We start from the raw sequence: 22252 nt of genomic DNA on the forward strand, positions 1-22252 counted from the left end.
AAATTGCAGATTTTGATTAGGAAACATACCTTGGGGTGCTTGCCTTGGCTGCCATGGTCGCTTTGCACCCATGTAATACACGTTTTCCATCTCTGTACTGGCTGCCATGTTACAGTTCTGCAAAATTTTAACTTTAGGACAGTTAAACATATCATGATGTTCAGTACAGAAAGCACAAACTTGGATATTTTCTAGAGGGCAGTCTTTTAATGCATGTTTCTTGCGGCATTTGGGGCAGAAAATAGCCATGATATTATCTTCTTCTTCCTGTTTCTTTTTGGCCTTTAAGGTATCAATTTGGTTCCCTAGAGTGCTCAACAAATCTGTTTTAAACTCTTCTAAAAGATTACCAATTTCAGCCCGGGTGACACTAGCAGAGGCAGTTTTTGTGACCCTTGATGACAAGGTTCTCTTTCCCATTTTAGCTTTACTCCTTGAATATTTTTCACACAGCTCAGCTATTTCTTCAAAGGGTAAGGCAGAAATGTCACCTTTGCCCATTAAGTTGAGATCATCCATGTATTCTTCCCGGATACCTTTCAAGAATATTGTGCGGACCAGATCAGGAGGCATTGTTCGGTGTTTAGATTTTTGCAAGTTATAGACAAACCGTTCTAAATATTCTTCTAAGGTTTCATCCTCCTGCTGACTCATTCTAAAGATGTCATCTTTAGAGTCTTTGGATCTGCAATAAGGCTGATATTTCCTTAGAAATATTCTCCTCATGCCATCCCAATCAACTATGGCATGCTCACCTAGCCCCATAAACCATTTCAAGGTTGCTGCCTTTAATGTGGCTGGAAACAATCTGAGCCTATGAGCATCATCTGTATAGCCATAAGTTCGACATACAATGTCAAACTCGAATAAGAATGAGTCTGGATCCTCTGAAGCCATACCATAGAAATTGGGGAGCACGGATGGGTGTATATTTTTCATTTTGATCTCCTCATCCTCCTGTGGTTCTTGTATAGGGAACTTAAAAGTTGACTCCTCCTCCTCTTGGTGGGGAACTGATCCAGATCCCTCCTCAGCCATTCTAATTGGTCTCTTTGTGTCAGTGTCACTTGGTGGAAAAGAGAGAAAGGAAGATTGCTTGGTAATTGTACTACTTTTCCCTTGTGTAGAAGATCTAGGAAAGGGCTTCTGCTGTGATTTATGTGCAAATAGAGTTTCTCTCTCAGCAAGAGTAATTTGCTGTCCTGAATAAAATCTTTCTTCCAATGTTTGGATATCCTCCTCAGCTGGTGTTGTATTCCCTAGAGAGTCTGCTCCTGATGATGATGGGTTAGTTTTTAGATGGTGGGGGGTTTTTACAAATCTCCCTTGATTGTCTCTAAGTCTAGGCATAAATGAACATGATTTCTAACTGTGTTTTTGTTTATTTTTGTGTATTGAAATTTTTTTTCTTTTTGTTTGAATCCTTTAAGTACGCCTCCCCGGCAACGGCGCCAAAATGTAGTGTTCTAGCTAGGGTACTAGGCTAGACTCTATATTTAATATCGACCAAGGTGCGTAAGCTTAGAGGCATGGTCTAAAATATATAGACATAAAGGATTGTTGGCCAAGTGATTATGATGTAGGTTACAAGGCTTCTTTACGGAAGGCTGGGATATGTCACCTATCATTCAAACACTCAGATTACCTTACTAATATACCTGATTACAATGCTTATCATTAAATGCATTTACCAGATTAAACCCTGAACCTAAGCACTGTGTATGACTGTGCAAACTTAAGGACTGTGTATGACTGTGCAAACCTAAGCACTGTGTATGACTGTAACAATGATTTTAATCTCCTTACAAAGATATTACCCAGAAAACCCTTGTTCAGTAAACACACAGCATTCAATGATATTTACACTATATCAAACTATATAGAGAGCATAAATGAATTGTGGAATAAAAACAGAGTTTATGATGGTGCTTTTACGAGACACACAGGGATCGAATCCCTTACAGGACGCACTTCCAAATCTCAGTGATGACTGTGCAGCATAACCATAAACGCAAACCAACCATAAGCGCAAACCATATACATTCAATGGAAATCGAAAGCTATGTAATTGTAACTGTTATGCAAACCATATAAAACCTATTGAAATCGAAATCCAATCACTGTGCAAACCATACGATAACCGAAATGTAAATGAAATAAATGGACAGTATACCGATTGAACGCAGGGCCCGTCCGCGTTCCAAGGGTACACTGGCTTATAATCGACCGGCTACCAAATCAATGCACGAGATACACAAGTCGTAACTGTGAATAGGTCTTAGTATTAAACTTAAAAACTCTGTTCTGGAACGATTCAACGATTAAACATTAACCATTAACTGGACTGTATTTACATATGTATATCCACAGCCATGTCATTGCTACAATGAATGTACATTCGGCTGTTGCCGCTTTTATTACATCAAGCCTTTTCAAAATGTTTCTATCCTAAGTGTTTTCAAAAAGAACAAAAACCAAATAAAAATAGAACGAGTTGTTGTTGCTGCTTTTGTCTGCCAGGTGCCATGCTTTGACTTGAGTTGACCGCGCATCTAGGAGGATCGATTCGGCTGGGAGATAGGTGTTTGTCCATGCTTGGACATTCTGCTTTTTGTCCATGCCTTTCGTTCTAGCCCAACTGCTGCGCCACATGTCAAACGATAAGCTTATTACAGGATGTGGGAACTTCCTGTAACCATTTCATCAAAAACTTCTAATTCTTCAACATAAAACCCCTAAATCAATAACTATAAGACTATTAATAATCAATTTTCAAGGATTCTAAGGGATATATGATGAAAATGAATGGATAAATGATATGTTTTTGGGAGGAAAAAGGGGTCTTGGGATGATACCAACATAGACACATGATAGACACAACATTCTTGTCTTCGCCTGGGAAAAAAGAATGGAGGATTAGGTAATCATCTGGCATCTAATGCTCTTTGAGGATGTGTAGGGCATCAAAGATAAGAGTAGGCAAGAGGACCGATATTCTTTGAGGGCTAGGAACCCAAGATAAGAATAGTCCTAGAAGTTCATATTCAGTGAACACCCGGGTGGGTATGTACCTTGAGAGACAATGATAAAGGTGTCTATTGTCATTGGTCTCGCCAACATTGTAGCTCATGGTCTTGTGGAGAGACGGAGTTGTTAGTCAAGGCCTTGCATTGTGACAATGCTGGTTGATATGGTGCTATACAGATGGGATTACCAATCCTATTCTTCTTATGAGAAATTATTCAGATTGAGAATGACCAAGTACCATTGTAAATACCTCCCTAGTTAAGAGGGAGTGTTGAAGAAAAGTGTAACTATGTTCGGTATTTGTAAATGTAATTTTGATCATTGTACTTGTCAAGAAAAAAGAAATATTATTTTTGTAAATTATTCGAATGAGTTTCTTGCTCATTCCATAGGTCTAGGAAAGTCAAAAAGTCATGTTAAAAAGCTCTTCTTGAGCATGATTATGGGTCAACCTAGTGTCAAGTAGCCCTCCAAGACAAGTACCATCCTCCAAAGAAGAAGACTGTCAGTGAAACGATTTGAAAGACGGCCAATTCAGCTTCAAAGTATATATAGATGACATGTTGGCTCAATAAAAGGATGCAACGGTTCACTAAGTTCACGTCGGCTTGCATACATGGACTAACACCTATAAATATGCAGCTAGAGTAATCACAGGAGGACATAACTTCGGATCACTCTGAAACTTCGATGGCACAGTAAGGATCTCGGTGATAAACACAGTGACATCTTCGCATAAGATCTCTGAAATCTCGGGCAAGCACAGTGACACATAATCTCGGGTTTCTCTGTGATTTTTTGTGGGAAAAAGGACTTCGGATACCTCTGCTATCTTCGGTGATGATCACAGTGAAATATAACAGTCTCATGACCACGGTCTCTTCTCGATTTCAGTGACTATTGTCTCGGAAGTTACAGTCTCGGCATGCATACGAAGAACCTCAGTCATACTCTGTCTCGGCTTATATATATACACAGTCACAATCTTGATCTCGCAGTCTTGATGTATCTACGATGGAGAGGATCATACAGTCTCGGCATATCATCAAGACACAGTCATGATCTAAGTATAGTCACAACCATGGTCTCAGGAAGATCTTTGTAGTAGTGCAGCAAGATGACACAGTAATGATGGTGTAGTTGAGACGATGCAACAATGATCTATGTGAAGATGGAGTAATGGTGCAGAAGCAATGATCTCATTGTCATAATGAGTATCTCAGTAGAGGCACAATAATGTTCTCAGTGATGACAGCAGCAAGGAAGATCTCAGTGGTGCAGTGATGATGAACTCAGCAATGACGAAGAAGAGGATTGGTGTCTTGATCTTGGAGCGGCATTATAGGTCAAGGGTCATGGTCTTGGTATTCGTCAATTGGAATCTCTATAAGAAGAATTTTGTGCAGGTTTTCCTCTCCAAGAGGGAGAGGTTTTGGCCCTGGCAGAATGCCAACATCTTGTGTTCTTGTCTCTTTGTTTTGGTAGCTATTTGATGAAGTAAGAAATACACACTAATGATATCAAGTAAAAGATTGTGCTAATAAGCTAAAGATAAAATACCTCACAAATAGTTATCATGCTAAGAAGAATCTAATCAACTCTAACTGCCCTAGATTCTTCAACAAACATTTCAGGACTTGGTGGAAGGCATAGATAGGAAATAGAATAAGGAAGATAATTACAGGTTAGTCCTCCTAACATGTTTCTTAACAAACTAATCTACAATACAAAGAATAAAATTTACTCATGGGAGAGAGATCACAAGTGTTTGAAAACCCAAAAATGATGACACTTCGAGATCTAATCCACAACATTAATCATAACACAATGATTTCTCATCCACAAAGTCTATAACAAACACCTGACAACCAGGCCTATGGTGGCCTTTTCTAATATTCTTTAATGAAACTGGGACATATATTCCTAAAAGAATAAATAGTATATCAGGAACAATGGGGCATCAAAGGGCATTCCAATTTAACTCCACAATCAGAATCTACAATATACTTCCAAATCAATATGCAAATCCTAAAAATGACAAATTTTGAATTTGCATAAATGGGGCTACATATCTTTTTTGGTTCTAGGGGGGTGCTAACAGAAAGGCACTCTCTCTGTCAAACATACATGAAACTCACGTCTAGGCTAACTAGAACAAACCAACTATGAAAGACACCATTACCTGAACCTCACACGCTTCAGATCCTTTCCGCCACTGGCCAAAGCCACAAATGTAATGTATACACCAGGTTCATACTGCTCTACCCATTCAGCACACAGAGGATGCCCATTTTCTGCTTTAGGTAATATACCATTGTTTTCTCCAGCCTTGCAACCTGTGATCTGCATATCATCCATTAACCTGGTTGCAGTGTGATAAGGGAAAGCTCTTCCTGGAGCACTCATTGGTGTATCATGTGTGCGAGGTGCACTGCAGGAACCCTTTACTCGTACATCCTTAAGCACCCAAGTGGTGGGGCTCAGACTAAACTTTTGGTCATAGAACTTTATATCTTCTACTTCTGGAATTTCCATGAGACTAGAACTTGCTGGAGATAGCAGTTCATTCAAAGCACTAAGACTTGGTGAAAGAACTGTGCCCACATTGCCTGTTTGCATTTTCGCTGGAAGTTTTTCAGCCATATCCTTCATCTACATAAGATGAGTACAACACAATAAACAGCAGCAGAAGTTATTCCCAAGTCAAACTCATAAATGCAGAAGTTGGAAAACTGTTCTAAGGCATTAATGTTGAAAGAATTACAATTCTAATGGTTGATTTGCATATAGAAGCATGCTGTGTATAGAATGCATATGCCTGATCACTTTCCAGGTAATAGTTAATAAATTTTCACTTGTAGAGTTACAAACTTAGAAAAGCACAGTAGAAAATCAAAGGTTCTGACTTCTCATCAATTCATAAAATCTAACCTCTAATGAAAATACAAATTAAGGTCAAAGTGTTCTTATAAAAGTTTGAAACAAAATCAGAGAACACATACTATGCAAACCAAACTATGGAGTCAACTGGTTATTTGGAAAAACTCTATATACTCAAAATACATTGAATATTGAAGCTTTAACAACAGAAAAAAATAGGGGCAACCTTTGCATGAGAAACCCATCATCTAGACATCAAGATAGGCATATAAATTATGATGATGTACATGTAAATGAAATTGTAAACATAATACATGGTACATGCATGAATAATGATAGTTTATAAGCCAGAGCTCTGAAGGCTGACAATCTAAAAGCTGAAAGTAAATAGCTTGCAATTACATATTATAACTTAATTTCCTGAATATTTTTCTTTCTGCTAATATTTTCATAGAGTACATAGTTTGCAATTACATGACACAGCTAGAGTCCTCGAGGCTGATAATCTAGAAGATAATAGCAAGTAGTTTGATCTTGTATAACACGGTTTTTCCTTTATTTATCTTTTTGCTCACATTTTCATAGAGAGCCATATCTGCTATAGGTTTTATAGAAATACTTATTATAGAGTTTCTGTGGCTAAGCTTCCATAGTATGCAGAACATATTTATGCCATTGCCTAAACCCATTCAGGAGGTTTTGAACCCAGGTTTCCACCTTAATACAACCCCAATCACCTCACTGCTATTAATTTTTGAAATATCAGCTATTATTTACAACAGGTTATAGCCCTTATTTTCACAAACTCAAAGAACTCCATGTTACATATCATGACAAACATATATCATATAAACATAACTGATAATGGGATCAAGTTTGGCCTAGCTTTTCCAAGTTTGACCAAAGCTTGACCCGCTCTCAGTTTCAAAAAAAATTGCCAGTTTGACTGAGTTTGACAGTGTCATGTCAGGTATTGCTGAGTTTCCCAGAGGGCTGGAGCCTAGCAATCCTAGTGGGCTGTGTCAGATATTTTCGTAACCAGCGAGTCGTATAACTATGGATCAAAATTTAAGTTTCACAGAACATAACAACACAATTATGTAACATTTTCATGATAAATCATGCCTCTGCTACTTTCAAGTAACCGCCTTCTTTGGATAGGATCAAGAATTTCCTTCAATGAATCTGTACTCCATAATATAATCAGCTGTGTTTTATATATGGGGCCTGACCCAAGGGATGAAGTAGCCGACGATCCCTGTAGGCTATAGTCCTCGATACAGGGATTTTACCCAATGTTGGGCAAGCTTTGGGGTAGCTGGGGTAAAAAAGCCCAAAGTTGGGGCTTGATGTGAACTTCACTCAATTAATTAAAGATAAAACCCCCCTCAAGGAAATCTATAAATACAAGAGGTTTAGAATCACTTGATGCATCAATTGGATTGGATTATTTGTCGCTGTTTCGTTTGAGCCTAAGGCTTTGAGGGTTCTAAGACCCCAATTCTTCTTAGACTAGTTTCGGTGGAGGTGATCCCACCCTACCTAGTCACTTTTCTTTGTTCTGGCCACAGGGAATCAACCATCTGCAGGAGCAGCAAGTCTTGTGAGAAGATTTGACACAAATCAACCCATTTTATCTTTTATTTTTTGTTCTGGCAACAGGGTTCTCGCTATACAAGGAGCAGCGAAGTATTTTTGTAGAAAGACTCAGTGGTAAGGCAATCATGTCACCTTGAGGCTGAACGAATTGTCTCTGAGGCTAAATCTAGACAGATCAAAGTTTTCTGAGTCTCAAACCCTTGCAAGACCATTCTGGGGAAAAGAAATATCATCTAAAGCAAGCCGAACTATTCCTGAAGCTGGACAATATATCTGAACAGACTATGAGGCCGAAATTGAGGAACGAATTCAATTTGTGACCATCTGAAATAAGTCTGAGTTTAAAAGAAGGCCTCCCAAGTGAGGTAGAAACCCTCCTGAAGTTAAATGACACAATTCTGAGGGCCAAATTATAGGACGAGGTTTAGCGATTATCATCCTCCGGCCACCTGAGACTGTACAAGAGTGAAAAAAACAAATCCGAGCCCTCCAAAAGCTTAGACGGATGTCTGGAGCAGGTTGAGGATCCTGAAACAAACACAATGACTGATTTTGAGGGCAAAACAGAGTTCGCATAACCCTTCAGACTTCACACCATCTTCCTGAGGAAAATCACACTCCGATTCTGAGCTACACTCACAGAGCAGATAATCCCTAAAGCAGGACAAGGGTTTGTCCTTAAACTAGTTCAGTGGTTTTTCTCTAGTTAGAATCAAAACAGTGTAGTCGGGTCAGTTAAAACTTAATAGAAAGTGATCAGTTATCTGGTTTTGTTGAATCTAGAATTAGCTTAGAATTATTTGCAATTGCACTGGAACTGGTTGGATTTACCTGAACAGATGAATTTGGAATGTATCCATATAGTTGAATTATTGAATGATCGAACTGTAGCATTATACGGCACAGTTTGATGTATTGTTTACCTATGTTAGAATAGTTATTTCTGTTGAACAGTAAACGAAAATTTTGTTGAAAGCCCTAGTTGCCTAGAGAAAACCTAGGGAAAAATTTCCCTAGAACCTTACAGTGGTATCAGAGCACAAGCATCCTGCCATCTTGTGAGTGCATGAGCCTTGAATGCTTCCAGAAGATACAAGCAACATTACTGTAAGAAGAAAGAGAAAAAACCATCAGTCAGCTATAGGGGATAGAATTGGGCAAGGGGAACAAGATCCTAGTGACCTACTAAATGCAATACTCTAACAGCAGCAACAAATGACCAGTGTGCTACTAGAAGGACAGCAATAGATGGCTCTGGTTATTGTCCAAACCATAAATAATCTTGTTAATAGTGGGTTGAACGCAGGTAATAGGGCTGGTATTGAAGGAAGCGGCAGCCATACCTCTGGTTTCTCCAATGTTGTTCCTCAAACACACAACAGGACAACCAGTGGAAAGAATCTCAAACCCTTACTTCCTCAAATTGTAAACCAACAACAGACAGCAACCCAAGAAGCAACAAAGCCAAATAGACTCTTTGATGAATACTTTCGGGAGTATGCAACACTAGAAGAGAACACTCAAGCAGCCCTAACTTTCCAGGAATACAGCAATTAGATACCAAAATAGACCCAGGGAACTATGAAATTCGGATTTGATGCACAAGGTATGAAAACTACCCATACCCTCTTTTGATGGGTCATCAAAATGCTCAGCAAGGGCTTGGGCACAAAAGATGGACACCTATTTCCAACTTAATCCCATGCAGGAAACAGATACTATTCAATTCACCACACTACACCTAGAAGGGGAAGCACACAATTGGTGGTATCATGTGTTGAAATTTCTAATTCTAACCCGTTAGAAATTCTTCATATACTATCTGGTTTATTTCACCTACTTGTTTAATTACTAACAAGTTATTTAACCATATAAATACTAAAAATAAACACAAGTACAGTCTCAACCATCTACAGATCATCAACTGAAAGAATAGACAAACACACAAGGGACACCGTTATTTTTGGACCATCATCCCCGGAAAAACCCAACTTGGGAAAACCGGTGCAGCAATTCTAAGGGTTTTATTATTAAGCAGCTTTCTTGAGTACAACTGGGTGCCAAACTGGCTCACCCGACAGAGAAATCAATCTAGCAGTAATACCTCTCTTCGGAAGCAGATATTTGGCATGTCTGCTCCATGAAAAACTCTCCAACACCTCTCTGAGGCTCTGCGTTAGCCCTCCTGGCCTCTACGTCAGCCTGAAACCCTCTGCGTCAGCCCTCTGATGCTCTGCATAGGCTCTTTGGCCCTCTGTGTCACTCACACATGCCCGGGGAGCCTCTGCACAATCCCTTTGGCCCTCTGCGTGGCTCTTGCTAGCTTTGCGTAGCCTGCTCTACCTCTGCGCTGATCCTTCGGCACTATCTTTACCTCTCTGCTATGCACTCACTGCCCCTCGCAGCAACTCTGATCACTGGTTCGATTTCTCTCAGCAAACCCCGCTCCAGAAAATCAAACTGACTAATCAACTTGGTGTATCTCCAACTGACCCTCAAACCTCCTCTTATACTTTTTATGTTGAGTCTTCAACGGCCAAGATTAAATCTCTAATCAATGGCTAAGATTAGATTTGGCTTGATCTATGTCATTTAGAACCTTCTCACCCAGTTTTATATTAATACCCATTAATATTTTTATTTTCATAAGTTTAGACATAAGAACCCATTAAAAATATTAATTATTTTAATATCTCTCTAAGTAGGTAGAATTTCCCCAAACCATTTCTGGGTCTTGGAGATCTCATGTGCTGTCTCGATGCTACCCCAAATCAACACTCCCTCTTAGCGAGGACTGTGCTCCGGTAGTGTTCCACCACTAAACATTACCCTGATCATCTGGCACCGGTACCTGTGTTGATGCTTGGCCTGCTGCCCAACATCCTCTACACTGTTGCCTCCTGTATTGTTGCCTCTTGTACTGTTGCCCATGGCTCTACCACTTCCACTGCTACATATGTACTGCAACTCCCTTTGCATCCGTGCTGTTGTTGGTCCTTTCTCCCAACACTGCATCTGCACTGCAACCCTCTCTCGTCATGCTACATCGTGTTGTCCATAACACTACCACTATTAATCAGTGCACTGCAACTCAGTTACTAAGACGTTGGTAACTGATCTACCCAACTACTGCCATCCTTGTCAAGCTAGAAGCCCTCCTGATGCTGAAGCTCTCTCTGCTGCTATCCTGTGCTCCCTCTGCTGCCTCTGCGCTACTGCAACTTTGTGCCTTCCTGCACTGCTGCAACCTCCTTTATGCCTCTCGCACTACTACAACCCCCACTGTGCTGCTACAAATCCCTGCACTCTAGCATTGTTCTGTCGCTCCATCCGCATCTTGCTTCTACCGATATCCGTCATCCTGCTACTGTCTCTTGGGTCTCCCGTAGCCAAATATGATCCAAGAGTTTAGGTACCTCAAGGATCCTGCCCCACATCTCCAGTAGTCCTCCTGACTACAACTCGATGTCTCCCCACCTCTTCTCTAGAGCTACATGAGCACTCATGGCACAGTGGTCATCAGTCTCCACTTCCTTCTCCACCTTAGCCAGCGCTGCCTTGGAGTCAAAAGCCTCTCCCTTATTCTTCTTCCTAGGACACTGGGTTGCATAATGACCCAGCTCCCCAGAATGGAAGCACTTTATCTTGGAGATTTCCTTCTTCTTCCTCTTCCCTTACTGTCCCGCAGATGCCAGAGCTGCATCCTCTTCCTTCTCTTTCTTGATTCGACCTCCTTTGCTGCTACTTCCTGCCTTGGTCAGCCGCCTGATCTCTTTTTGGCGAAGAGTTGCCCACAACTCTTCCCATCCTAGAATAGTCGCTCTACCCAAAATGCTTTGGACGAATGTCTCCCACTCCTCGGAGACTGCGTTCAGGGTGGTCCTCACCATTAACTCCTAATCCGGCGTGGCCCCTATGGAAGTAAGTTGGTCCCAAATCTCCTGCAACCTGCTGAGGAAGTGATCTATCTGCTCCCCCTTCTGCATCTGATACGACCGCAGCTGATTCTCCAGTAGCATCTTCCTCTGCACGAAAGTGCCCTGATACAATGTCATCAAGGTATCCCACATCTCCTTTGTTGTATTCTTCTTGGCAATATGTTGAACTACATGATCCTTGACCCCATCAAGGATTATGCACTTTTCATTGGCCATTGCAACTCATACTTTTTGTTATTAGCTGGGTCGATTGGGATAGCCACGGTTCTCAAGGCGAAGGCCTTGATGCGATGTCTATCCAAAATAGACAGGATCCTGGCCTTCCAGATGACAAAGTTGGATGCCCCATCCAACCTGTCCTAATCCCTCAGTTCGTTCATTGCCATCTCCGCTCTTCTCTTCGACTCCCTCTGAGTCTCTACTTCCCTCCTGGAAGTTCTCTTCTAGACTCCCTCTGAGTCTCGATTTCCCTCTTGGAAATCCTCTCCTAGACTCCCTCTGAGTCTCGATTTCCCTCCTGGAAATCCTTCTGCCAACAATGAAATTGCTCCTCTCCAATCCTCTTTGCTCCTGCAACATTGATCTGAATTTCTTGGCTTAGAAACCCGCCTATGTAGCGACTCCCTCTACCTTGGTTCTATCCCGTTAGGTACTGTTCTGCTTCAATAGCAACAGCACCCCACCAGCTTCACAATCCACAATCTTCCCACAGCTCCTAGGCCCTAACAGCTAAAGAAACTCAACCACTTAGCTCTGTGCAATCCCGACAAGGCTAAAGTGCTCCTCTAACCAACTACGTCACTCCTACCTGGCTGAACAGGATGACGTGGCTCTTCGTGAGCCTCTTTTGCCTCTCACTGCTTCTGCGCTGGCCCTCTCTCTGGCTTGAACTGATGACGCAGGCCCTCTACGTCACTCCTTCTCTGTTGCTTTCTGCTTAGGAATAGTTGTTTCTGCTGCAAATTTTTGATTTAGTTGGTGCCTTCAACTCTCCTGTGATTTGCAATGCTCTGATACCATGTTGAAATTTCTAATTCTAAGCCGTTCGAAATTCTTCCTATACTATCTGGTTCATTTCACCTACTTGTTTAATTGCTAACAAGTTATTTAACCATATAAATACTGAAAATAAACACAAGTACAATCTCAACCATCTACAGATCATCAACTGAAAGAATAGAGAAATACACAAGGGACACCGTTATTTTTGGACAATCGTCCCCGAAAAAACCCAACTTGGGAAAACCAGTGCATCAGTTCTGAGGGTCTTATTATTAAGCAGCATTCTTGAGTACAACTGGGTGCCAAACTAGCTCACTCGACAGAGAAATCAATCTGGCAGTAACACCTCTCTTCAGAAGTAGATATTCGGCAAGTCTGCTCCACAAAAAACTCTCCAACGCCTCTCTGAGGCTCTACGTCAGTCAGTCTGAAACCCTCTGTGTCAGCCCTTTGATGCTCTGCGCAAGCTCTCTGGCCCTCTGCATCACTCATGCAGGCCCCGGTAGCCTCTGGGCAATCCCTCTGGCCCTCTACGTGGCTCCTGCTGATTCTGCGTAGCCTGCTCTGCCTCTGCGTTGATCCTTCGGCACTATCTTTGCCTCTCTACTATGGACTCACTGCCCCTCGCTGCAACTCTGATCACTGATTCGATTTCTCTCAGCAAACCTTGCTCCAGAAAATCGAACTAATTGATCAACTTGTTGTATCTCCAACTGACCCTCAAGCCTCCTCTTATACTTTTTCTGTTGAGTCTTCAACGACCAAGATTAAATCTCTAATCAACGACTAAGATTAGATTTGGCTTGATCCATGTCATTTAGAACCTTCTCACCCAGTTTTATATTAATACCCATTAATATTTTTTAATTCCTAAGTTTAGACTTAGGACCCATTAAAAATATTAATTATTTTAATATCTCTCTAAGCAGGTAGAATTTCCCCAAATCATTTCTGGGTCTTGGAGATCTCATGTGCTTTAGCCTCTCCAGCAATTTTCATGGCTATAACACATCCAATGCTACCCGAAATCAACATCATGGACTGGTTACGTTGGGACATGCAAACATCACTTCTTGCGTAGACTTTACGCAGAGATTGATAGATAGATTTTGATCGGAAAAAACCAGATATATACTTTAGAATGTTGGCACAACTCAAACAGACCGGATTGAACGAAGAGTATATTGCAGAATTCAAACAGACTGCAGTCATGGTTACAAACATTGCCAAAGAAAGACTAATCATGCTCTTCACATAAGGATTAGCCAAACCATTAGGTTGGGTTAAGGCATTCAATCCCGCAACACTACAGGACACCATCAAGAAGACTCAAGATATGGGACGTGCAGCGCCAAAAGTGAAGACTTCTTCCATGCCATAAGTTACTCCAAAGGACAAGGGCAAGAAGATGTCTCTGGACAACGAAACCAAAAAGGATCAGTTAAATGAAGAGACTAGAAACAAGCTTAGAAAGCTTTGTTTCACTTACAAAGAGCCATGGGAACTAGGTCACCAATGTTTGGTAACAGGTAAGATTCACTACATTGAAGTATTGTTTGATAGCGACAGTGAAAATGATACAATGCAGCCACCAAGTAAGGAGCTTAGCATCTATGAAAAAGCACCACCCCTAAAAACCATGAGGAAGCCACTTTCGAGAATTGAAGGAGGTACTATCGCCACACTCTTAGGAGTTCCTAAATATCACACATTCAAAACCAAGGGGGGATGCAGTCGTAGTGGTAAGGAGAGGCATTCCCATCCAAGAAATTGAGGGCTTCGAAGTGAGGGCAGTTGATAGGTCTCATATGACCTGCACCCAAGTAGTTCCACAGTTGAGCATCGCTCTTGGTAGAATTGGAAGATACTAATATGGTGTTGGGAATTCAATGGTTGTACTCGCTAGAAGAATTGTGATGAACTACCAAACCATGGAAATGGAATTCCGAGACCCAAAGGGCAACAAGGTAGCTTTGAGAGGCATGACCAATGGTGGTCCCCACATTGTCACAGCCCAACAAGTGGAGGTCATACCCAAACAAGGAGAAGTGACTTGCATGTTAGCTTGTAGTACTAGTACTACACATAAAAACTTACAATATAATGAGGATAGGCATGTGGAATGTTGATTTCTAGTAGCAGTGGATGTCCTTTAAGTCTCAAAATTTGTTGGGAGGCTTAGACACATGCATTCTCCAATACCCAGAAATCGTTTTGAGAAATTCCACCCAGAGACAGTTTTATTAAAATAATTAATCATTTTTAATGAGATCCTAAGTTTAAACTTGAGAAATTAAAATAATTAAAAGCTATGTTGCAGGAAACGTGGTATAAAGGTCTGTTTCCGTACGGAAACAGGTACGAAACGCGGAAACGCGTTTGGTACGGCCGTGAAACGCGTTTCCGGCCGTACTGCCACGTTTCCCGAAACGGAAACGTGGCCAGTACGGCCGGAAACGCGTTTCAGGGCCGTACAACCCACATTTCCTCATTAACTTGTGTTTTTTTTAATTTTTTTTTAATTTGTTTTTTAATTTACTTTTAGGGTATGTTAGTGACTTCTTGTTGCTTCTAGATGCGTGTCTAAAGTTATAAAAGTGAATTTTTGCCCTAGTGTTGATATGCAGTTCATCAGGAAGTTTGAGGGATACGCAGTTCATGGTAATGTTAAATTCTTAAAGTAAAAGTGATATTCTCCTTTATTTTTCATTTTCATCATTTTACTTAAATTTTTAACATTACCATGAAATGGCTCATGATGTTTGAGAGTGGTTTCGCCCTCATTGGATTTCATATGGAGAAAATAGAATTTTAGATCTCACTCAAAATCCAGCAGACTTATTTGTTTTTCAGGATTTCAGGATTAGAGGGATTGCAATGTTTCCATTGGATTTTATCATGTACTAGGGTATGGAACTTGTATTTAATCAAGAGAACCAAGCCCTCTATGCACGGGAAACTCCCAATAATCAAGATCATGTAGGGTACTAGGGTATGAAACGTGTATTTAATCAAGAGCACTAAGGTCGTTCGACTATGTAGTGTAGGAATTTACAGGGTAAGTTCCTCAGAAAGAATACCAAAAGGACACCGCTCACAACCAGATCTCAAATCAATACACCAGTATTTTTGACGTGGTTAAAACCCTCAGAGTGCAAGGAGGGAAACAGTCCACGGCCTGTCCCAACGTGGGTACAGACAATTTATTAATCAAAGAATGAAAATTTACATAAGCTTCTCTCATGCACGGATTACCCGAACAATGACCCTCCATGCGCTTTAAATAGAACTCATGGACCAATCGGGTGTCAAGCCACGGATCAAGTGTCGGTAATACCGAGGTGAGAGTGAACCGTCGGATCACTACATATCGTGACCGTCGGATTGTAAGTTACAAAATGTACAACGGTAAAGAAACACACTTTACCTAACTCTAACCTAACTCTATGCTAGACCAAGTTGAACTTAACTATATCCTATGTGTCGGAATATCCTAACATCCCCCCTTAAGAACAACTTGGGATAGGATTGAAGGATTTACAAATATGACACAATAGGAGAAGGAAGGAGGCACTAGAGCCTATCCCCCCTTAGTGACAACTTCCTGAACTCCAAGCATATATCGAAGTTTAGTGAACTTCGCCTCTGTGAGAGCCTTTGTGAAGATGTCTGCAACCTGATCATCCGTTGGACAATATTGCACTTCAAGAACATGGTCATGAATGAGCTTTCTGATGAAGTGCATGTGTAGTTCAATGTGTTTGCTGCGCTGATGCTGGACTGGATCTTTGCATAGCTGAATGGCACTTTGATTATCACACCAAAGTGTGGTTGGATGCTGCTGCTCAAAGCCAAATTTGGATAGGATCTGACGAAGCCACAAGGCTTCCTTACTAGCTTCCACGGCACCACGATACTCTGCTTCTGCTGACGAAAGAGAAATGGCAGCCTGTTTCTTACAAGCCCATGTAATAGGTCCTGAACCAAGAGTGAAGACATAACCGGCAGTAGACTTCCGATCATCAAGGTCACCAGCCCAATCAGAATCAGTGAAACCAACTAACAGAGGAGCTGCTTTGGCACTGTAATGAATCCCAAACTGTACTGTACCTCGAACATAACGAAGTATTCTTTTAGCTGCTTTCCAATGACTTTCACGGGGGTTTTGCATAAAACGAGCAACAAGGCCAACAGCAAAGGAAAGATCAGGACGAGTATGGGTTAAATACAAGAGTTTTCCGACAAGTTGACGGTATAAGGTAGCATCAACTTCAGGAGAAGTACAAGAGACTGAAAGTTTGACTCCAGACTGAAAGGGAGAAGGGGCTGGCTTACAGTCTTCCATGTGAAAATGACGAAGAATATCACAAGCATACTTGGACTGGGAAAGGAAAATACCTTCTTGGGATTGCAAGACTTGAAGACCGAGAAAATAGTGTAAGTGTCCTAAGTCTGTCATTTCAAATTTCTTTTTAAGGCTGGACTTCACATGGTTTATAAGGTTGGGATCACTACCAGTAAGAATAAGATCATCAACATAAAGAACAAGGATGATAAGAGAGTTGCCCACTTTCTTGGTGTAGACAGTATTGTCAGAATGACACCTAGAAAAGCCAGATTCTAAAAGAAAGCTATCCATTTTGGCATACCAAGCCCGAGGAGCTTGTTTGAGGCCATAAAGGGATTTCTTAAGTCGACAAACGAGGCTGGAGTCTGTTTGTATGAAGCCAATGGGTTGTTCCATATAGATTTCTTCCTGCAAGTCCCCATGCAAGAAGGCAGATTTAACATCCATTTGATGGACTTCCCATTTTAAAGAGGCAGCAAGGGAAAGAACAAGGCGGATAGAGTTCATTTTGGCAACTGGAGAGAAGGTTTCAGTGTAGTCAATGCCTTCAACCTGTGAAAAGCCCTTAGCAACTAGACGAGCCTTATGTTTATCAACTTTCCCATCTGGTCCATACTTGGTTCTGTAAACCCATTTGCATCTAACAAGTTTGCGTCCCTTTGGTAGAGGAACAAGATCCCATGTATCATTTGTCATCAATGAATGATATTCTTCATTCATAGCTGCTTCCCAATGTGGATGGCCTGAAGCTTCTGCAAAAGTGTCAGGATCATGATTTACTGGAGCTTGAGCCAGTAAAGAAGAGGCTCTTTCAAACTGAGAACGTGTACGTCGCTGATCTGTAGGATCACCGGCAAGATCACCTGCTGCATCCGAGTAGCACGGACCCATCTTGGAAGTTGAGGATCCTGAGAAGGTGGGGGAGGATTATCATCCTCGCTTTCATCATCAGAAGAAGAAATGTTTTCAAAGATAGAAGAGATAGGAAGAGGTGGCACATCCGCCGGACTAGGCTCGCAGGCCGATTTATTTTCATCAAATTTTACATCTCTTCTAATGATAACATTTTTGGACTTAAATGGAATAAGTCTATAACCTTTTACATCTTCAGAATATCCAACAAAAGTACATTTCTCACTCTTAGGTTCTAAAGCTTTATGCTTTTCATCTGGAATATGGGCCCATGCTTCACTTCCAAACACACGAAAGTGACTTACATCTGGTTTAATGGAACTCCAAGCTTCTTCTGGAGTGATATTCTCTAGAACCTTAGTAGGAGTGCGATTGATTATATAATTTGCACAATTAATTGCTTCGGCCCAAAAACTAAGACTGAGTCCTTTAGATTGCAGCATACAATTAGCCATTTCCTTTAAGGTGCGATTTTTCCTTTCAGCTACACCATTTTGTTGTGGAGTGTATGGAACAGTATGTTGCATTTGAATTCCATTTTCGGTGCAAAAGTTGATGAATGCGTTTTTAACATATTCTCCACCATTATCAGTTCTTAGCTTAAGAATTTGATGTCCAGATTGTTTTTCAACAAATGCTTTGAAGGCCAAAAAAGTGCTAAATACTTCGCTCTTGAGTTTTAAGAAGTATACCCAAGTGCGTCTAGAGAAATCATCAATGAAAGTTAAGAAGTACTTGCAGCCAGAGAATGAAGCAACAGGAAGAGGACCACATAAATCACTGTGCACAAGCTGTAAAGGGGCTGAGGCGTGCCAAGAGGCACGTTTGTCAAAACTGTCCCGATGATGTTTTCCGAGTACACATCCGGAACAAACACCATCTTTGCAAGATACCATAGGAAGACCTGTCACCATATTTTCTTTACATAGATGCTGAAGGGAGCGATAGTTTAAGTGACCAAACCGCTCATGCCAAAGTTTGCTCACTTCATCATTATGAGCAACAAATACTGAGGGAAGATGGGATGACCCAAAGTTGTGAAACTTATACAACCTTTTGGAATCATCAGCAAGACCAGTAGCTAGAATCTGTTTAGGATCTTTTAGATCCTTGATTACAACATCATGAGGTGAAAATTCAACAATTTTACCTTCACCTGAATGAGTTATCTGATAGACAGATAGAAGGTTGCAGGATAAGTTTGGAACACATAATACATCATTGAACTGACCATTGTCTAGATGAACAGTTCCAGTCCCTACAACATTAAGAGATCTATCATCACCAACATATATATTTTTGGTGTTACAATCATTTAAAGAAGAAAACATGGCTTGGTTTTTGGCCATGTGACAAGAGGCTCCAGAATCAATGAGCCACTCATGAGAATGAGAAGAAGAAGAAGATACATTTAATGCATAACCAGACTGAGATGATTGACGATGACATGCAGAAAGTGCCGTTCCGGAAGTTGAAGTTGAAGTAGGCTCCAGATGGATGTTATGTTTCTTCATTGCGGCTTCCAAGGCTTCCATCTTCTTAAAGCATTTAGATTCTAAGTGGCCATCTCGATTACAAAAGTTACAATGTCTGTCAGTCCTCTTCCATTTGTTTTTATTGGTCTTGTCATTTTGCTGAAATGATCTTTCATCTTGAGGCTGAGTTGGTTTAGGACCATTCCTTTGAGGATAAGACTTCTTAGGATTCTTTGAATTTGGTTGCTGCTGGGCGGCTAACGCTTTCGAGGAAGAGTTTCCAAGATTAAGAAGACCAAGGTGTAAGAGTTTTTCTTGTTCTCTTATTAAGGAATCACAAAAGGAGTCAAAGGAAGGGGGTTTGTAGTCTTTGCCTTGACAAATGAAAGCTTCCCTTGTAGAATGGAAAGTGGAAACAAATACAGAGTAGGCTGGTCCCAACTTAGTAAGGATGGAATAAATAAGGTTACCATCTTCTTTCTTAACTTTAACACCTTCCAAGAGATATCTAAGGGTCTTGAATTTGGACAAGAAATCTTCAATGCAAGAAAAATTATTAGGATCCAAAGTAAGCAACTCATTCTCAAGTTGATGGGCTCTAATTTCATTTTTAATCCCAAAAACTTTAGCAAGTTTTTCTAATGCTTCATGAGGAGTTTCAATTTCTGCAATGTGGAATCTAAGATCAGGAGAAACAGACATTCCTATCAAACCACGTGCTTGATCTTGTCTATTTTCCCATTTTTCGGCCTTGTCTTCATCTTTGGGTTTCTTCTCTTGGTCTGTGGCTATTCTGAAGAGACCTTTACTTCTAAGTAAATCTCCCATGTAGGCTACCCATTGGAAGTAGTTAGTGCTGTCAAGAATGACTTGGCATGGACTTTCCATTTTTTGAAAAAAAAAATCCTGAAGCTGAAGATGCTGAAAGTAAGTGGTCCAATGGATAGATCTCGAAAAAATAGGCGGTTTTAAAAAAAACGGCTCTGAAAAAGGCTTCCGGATGAAGAAGATATGGCTTTTTGAAAAAAAATTGTTGACGTTGCCGGCAAAGTGCGCGAATGTGCGGGAATGAAAAAAATCCGCCCCCACAAAATGGAGACTTGAACCCAAGACCTCTACTCTCTTAAAAAGTCTTTGAACCAATTGATCTATACAAAATATTTGAGAGAGAGAGAGAGAGAGAGAGGGGGGGGGCCTCGATTTGCGTGCTTGCCTTGGGAAGGCTCTTTTCCCCTACAAAACACAAAACACAAAACCCAACACGAATATGCAAAGAAAAACGAACCTTACGGCTCAAAGTTAGCTTTAGCCAAAAAACTAGAATTTTTAAAAAAAAATCTCAAAGTTAGCTTTTAACCGAAAAACTAAATATTTTTCTCAATGTTTCTGATTTTCCAAGATCACACTAAGGTGCAGGGAAAAGAGCATACGCATGAGAAAAATCCTTTCTTTCTGTTTCTGATTTGCCCAGATCGCACAGAGTCGCAGGGCAAAGAGCATACGCAGAAATGAAAAGTATAGATCCGGGAAAAAAAAGGCTAAATAAACCGAAACCGAAATAAGCAGAGAGAAAATGACAGTAAACTGCAAAAAAAAACACTGTATACCTCCCGATCTGAAAAATGACGCAGCTAGGGCTACCGGAAACCTTTTCGCGTGAAACGAAAGGGGTTCCTCACTGAAACAGATGCTCCGAACGCAACAGAGCAGTCCTCTCGGCCCGAAAGCAGTCAGAAACAGCAGATCTAGGAAACGACAGCCGCATGCAGTTCTACCGGCTTCAGATTTGGATCACCAACGGACGCGGCCCTCAAATAGCTCCGATACCATGTAGGAATTTACAGGGTAAGTTCCTCAGAAAGAATACCAAAAGGACACCGCTCACAACCAGATCTCAAATCAATACACCAGTATTTTTGACGTGGTTAAAACCCTCAGAGTGCAAGGAGGGAAACAGTCCACGGCCTGTCCCAACGTGGGTACAGACAATTTATTAATCAAAGAATGAAAATTTACATAAGCTTCTCTCATGCACGGATTACCCGAACAATGACCCTCCATGCGCTTTAAATAGAACTCATGGACCAATCGGGTGTCAAGCCACGTATCAAGTGTCGGTAATACCGAGGTGAGAGTGAACCGTCGGATCACTACATATCGTGACCGTCGGATTGTAAGTTACAAAATGTACAACGGTAAAGAAACACACTTTACCTAACTCTAACCTAACTCTATGCTAGACCAAGTTGAACTTAACTATATCCTATGTGTCGGAATATCCTAACATGTAGGAGGAGACTCCCAATACAACAGTGGTCCTTCTAAAGAATGGGATGTGGATGCAGAAAATCCTGATTTGGATCTCTCTCTTGCAGCCCTATAGTCTTTATTGTACTTGCAGCCTCATATATTAATATAAATAAAGGCTGATTTTGAGATTTGGACATATAATGAAGGTTGTTTTTGGATATTCCGATATTTTTATTTTCATTATGTGATCATTCATGAGTAAATGTGATGTAAATTAAGTCTTAATGTTTAAGTGTAATAAATTATAATGTATCGTTTATGCTTTATGATTGCACATATATATATATATATATATATATATATATATATATTCACGTTTCCCCGTTTCCAAAATTTGGGGAGGTCGCGTTTCGTATCGCTTCCCGTTTCGGAAACTTGTACTCGTTTCCCCGTTTCGTGCAACTTAGATTAAAAGGTATTAATCTAACTATGGGTGAAACTTCTAGAAGAAGACGAGGACCAAGCCAAAATGATCTAAGCCATTGATTAGAAGTTAATTTGGGTCGTTGGTTGTCCAACTGAAAGATATAAGAAGAGGCTTGAGGGGCACTTGGAAAACACATCGAGTAGAGTTCAGAAGATCGAATTTCTGAAGTAGAGAAGCTGTCAGTGAGAAATTCGAAGTGAGCTTTTGCAGTGAGGGGCAAGTATATTTCCGGTTGGAGATTTCTCTTGATTCGGGAATACTCAGCAGAGGAGGCAAAGAGAGATTTGAGAGAGGCAGCGCAGAGCTAGAAAAGACTGATGTCGGGCCACGCAGA

General features: G+C 40.8%; 1 protein-coding gene across 1 annotated transcript in view; it reads right to left on the reverse strand.

Annotated features, from left to right (window-relative positions):
* The window catches only part of LOC149228155 (PH, RCC1 and FYVE domains-containing protein 1-like), a 176568-nt gene that overhangs the window by 25425 nt on the left and 128891 nt on the right, over nucleotides 1-22252 (reverse strand). The window contains exon 8 of the mRNA XM_089378061.1: nucleotides 5210-5679. Coding sequence (XP_089234187.1) covers nucleotides 5210-5679 — 470 coding nt within the window. The remainder of the gene's footprint in view (nucleotides 1-5209; nucleotides 5680-22252) is intronic.

The sequence above is a fragment of the Pinus tabuliformis genome, chromosome J, assembly GCF_031772625.1.
Source record: "Pinus tabuliformis cultivar Carrire ecotype Pingquan chromosome J, CPIR1, whole genome shotgun sequence".
Taxonomy (NCBI): domain Eukaryota; kingdom Viridiplantae; phylum Streptophyta; class Pinopsida; order Pinales; family Pinaceae; genus Pinus; species Pinus tabuliformis.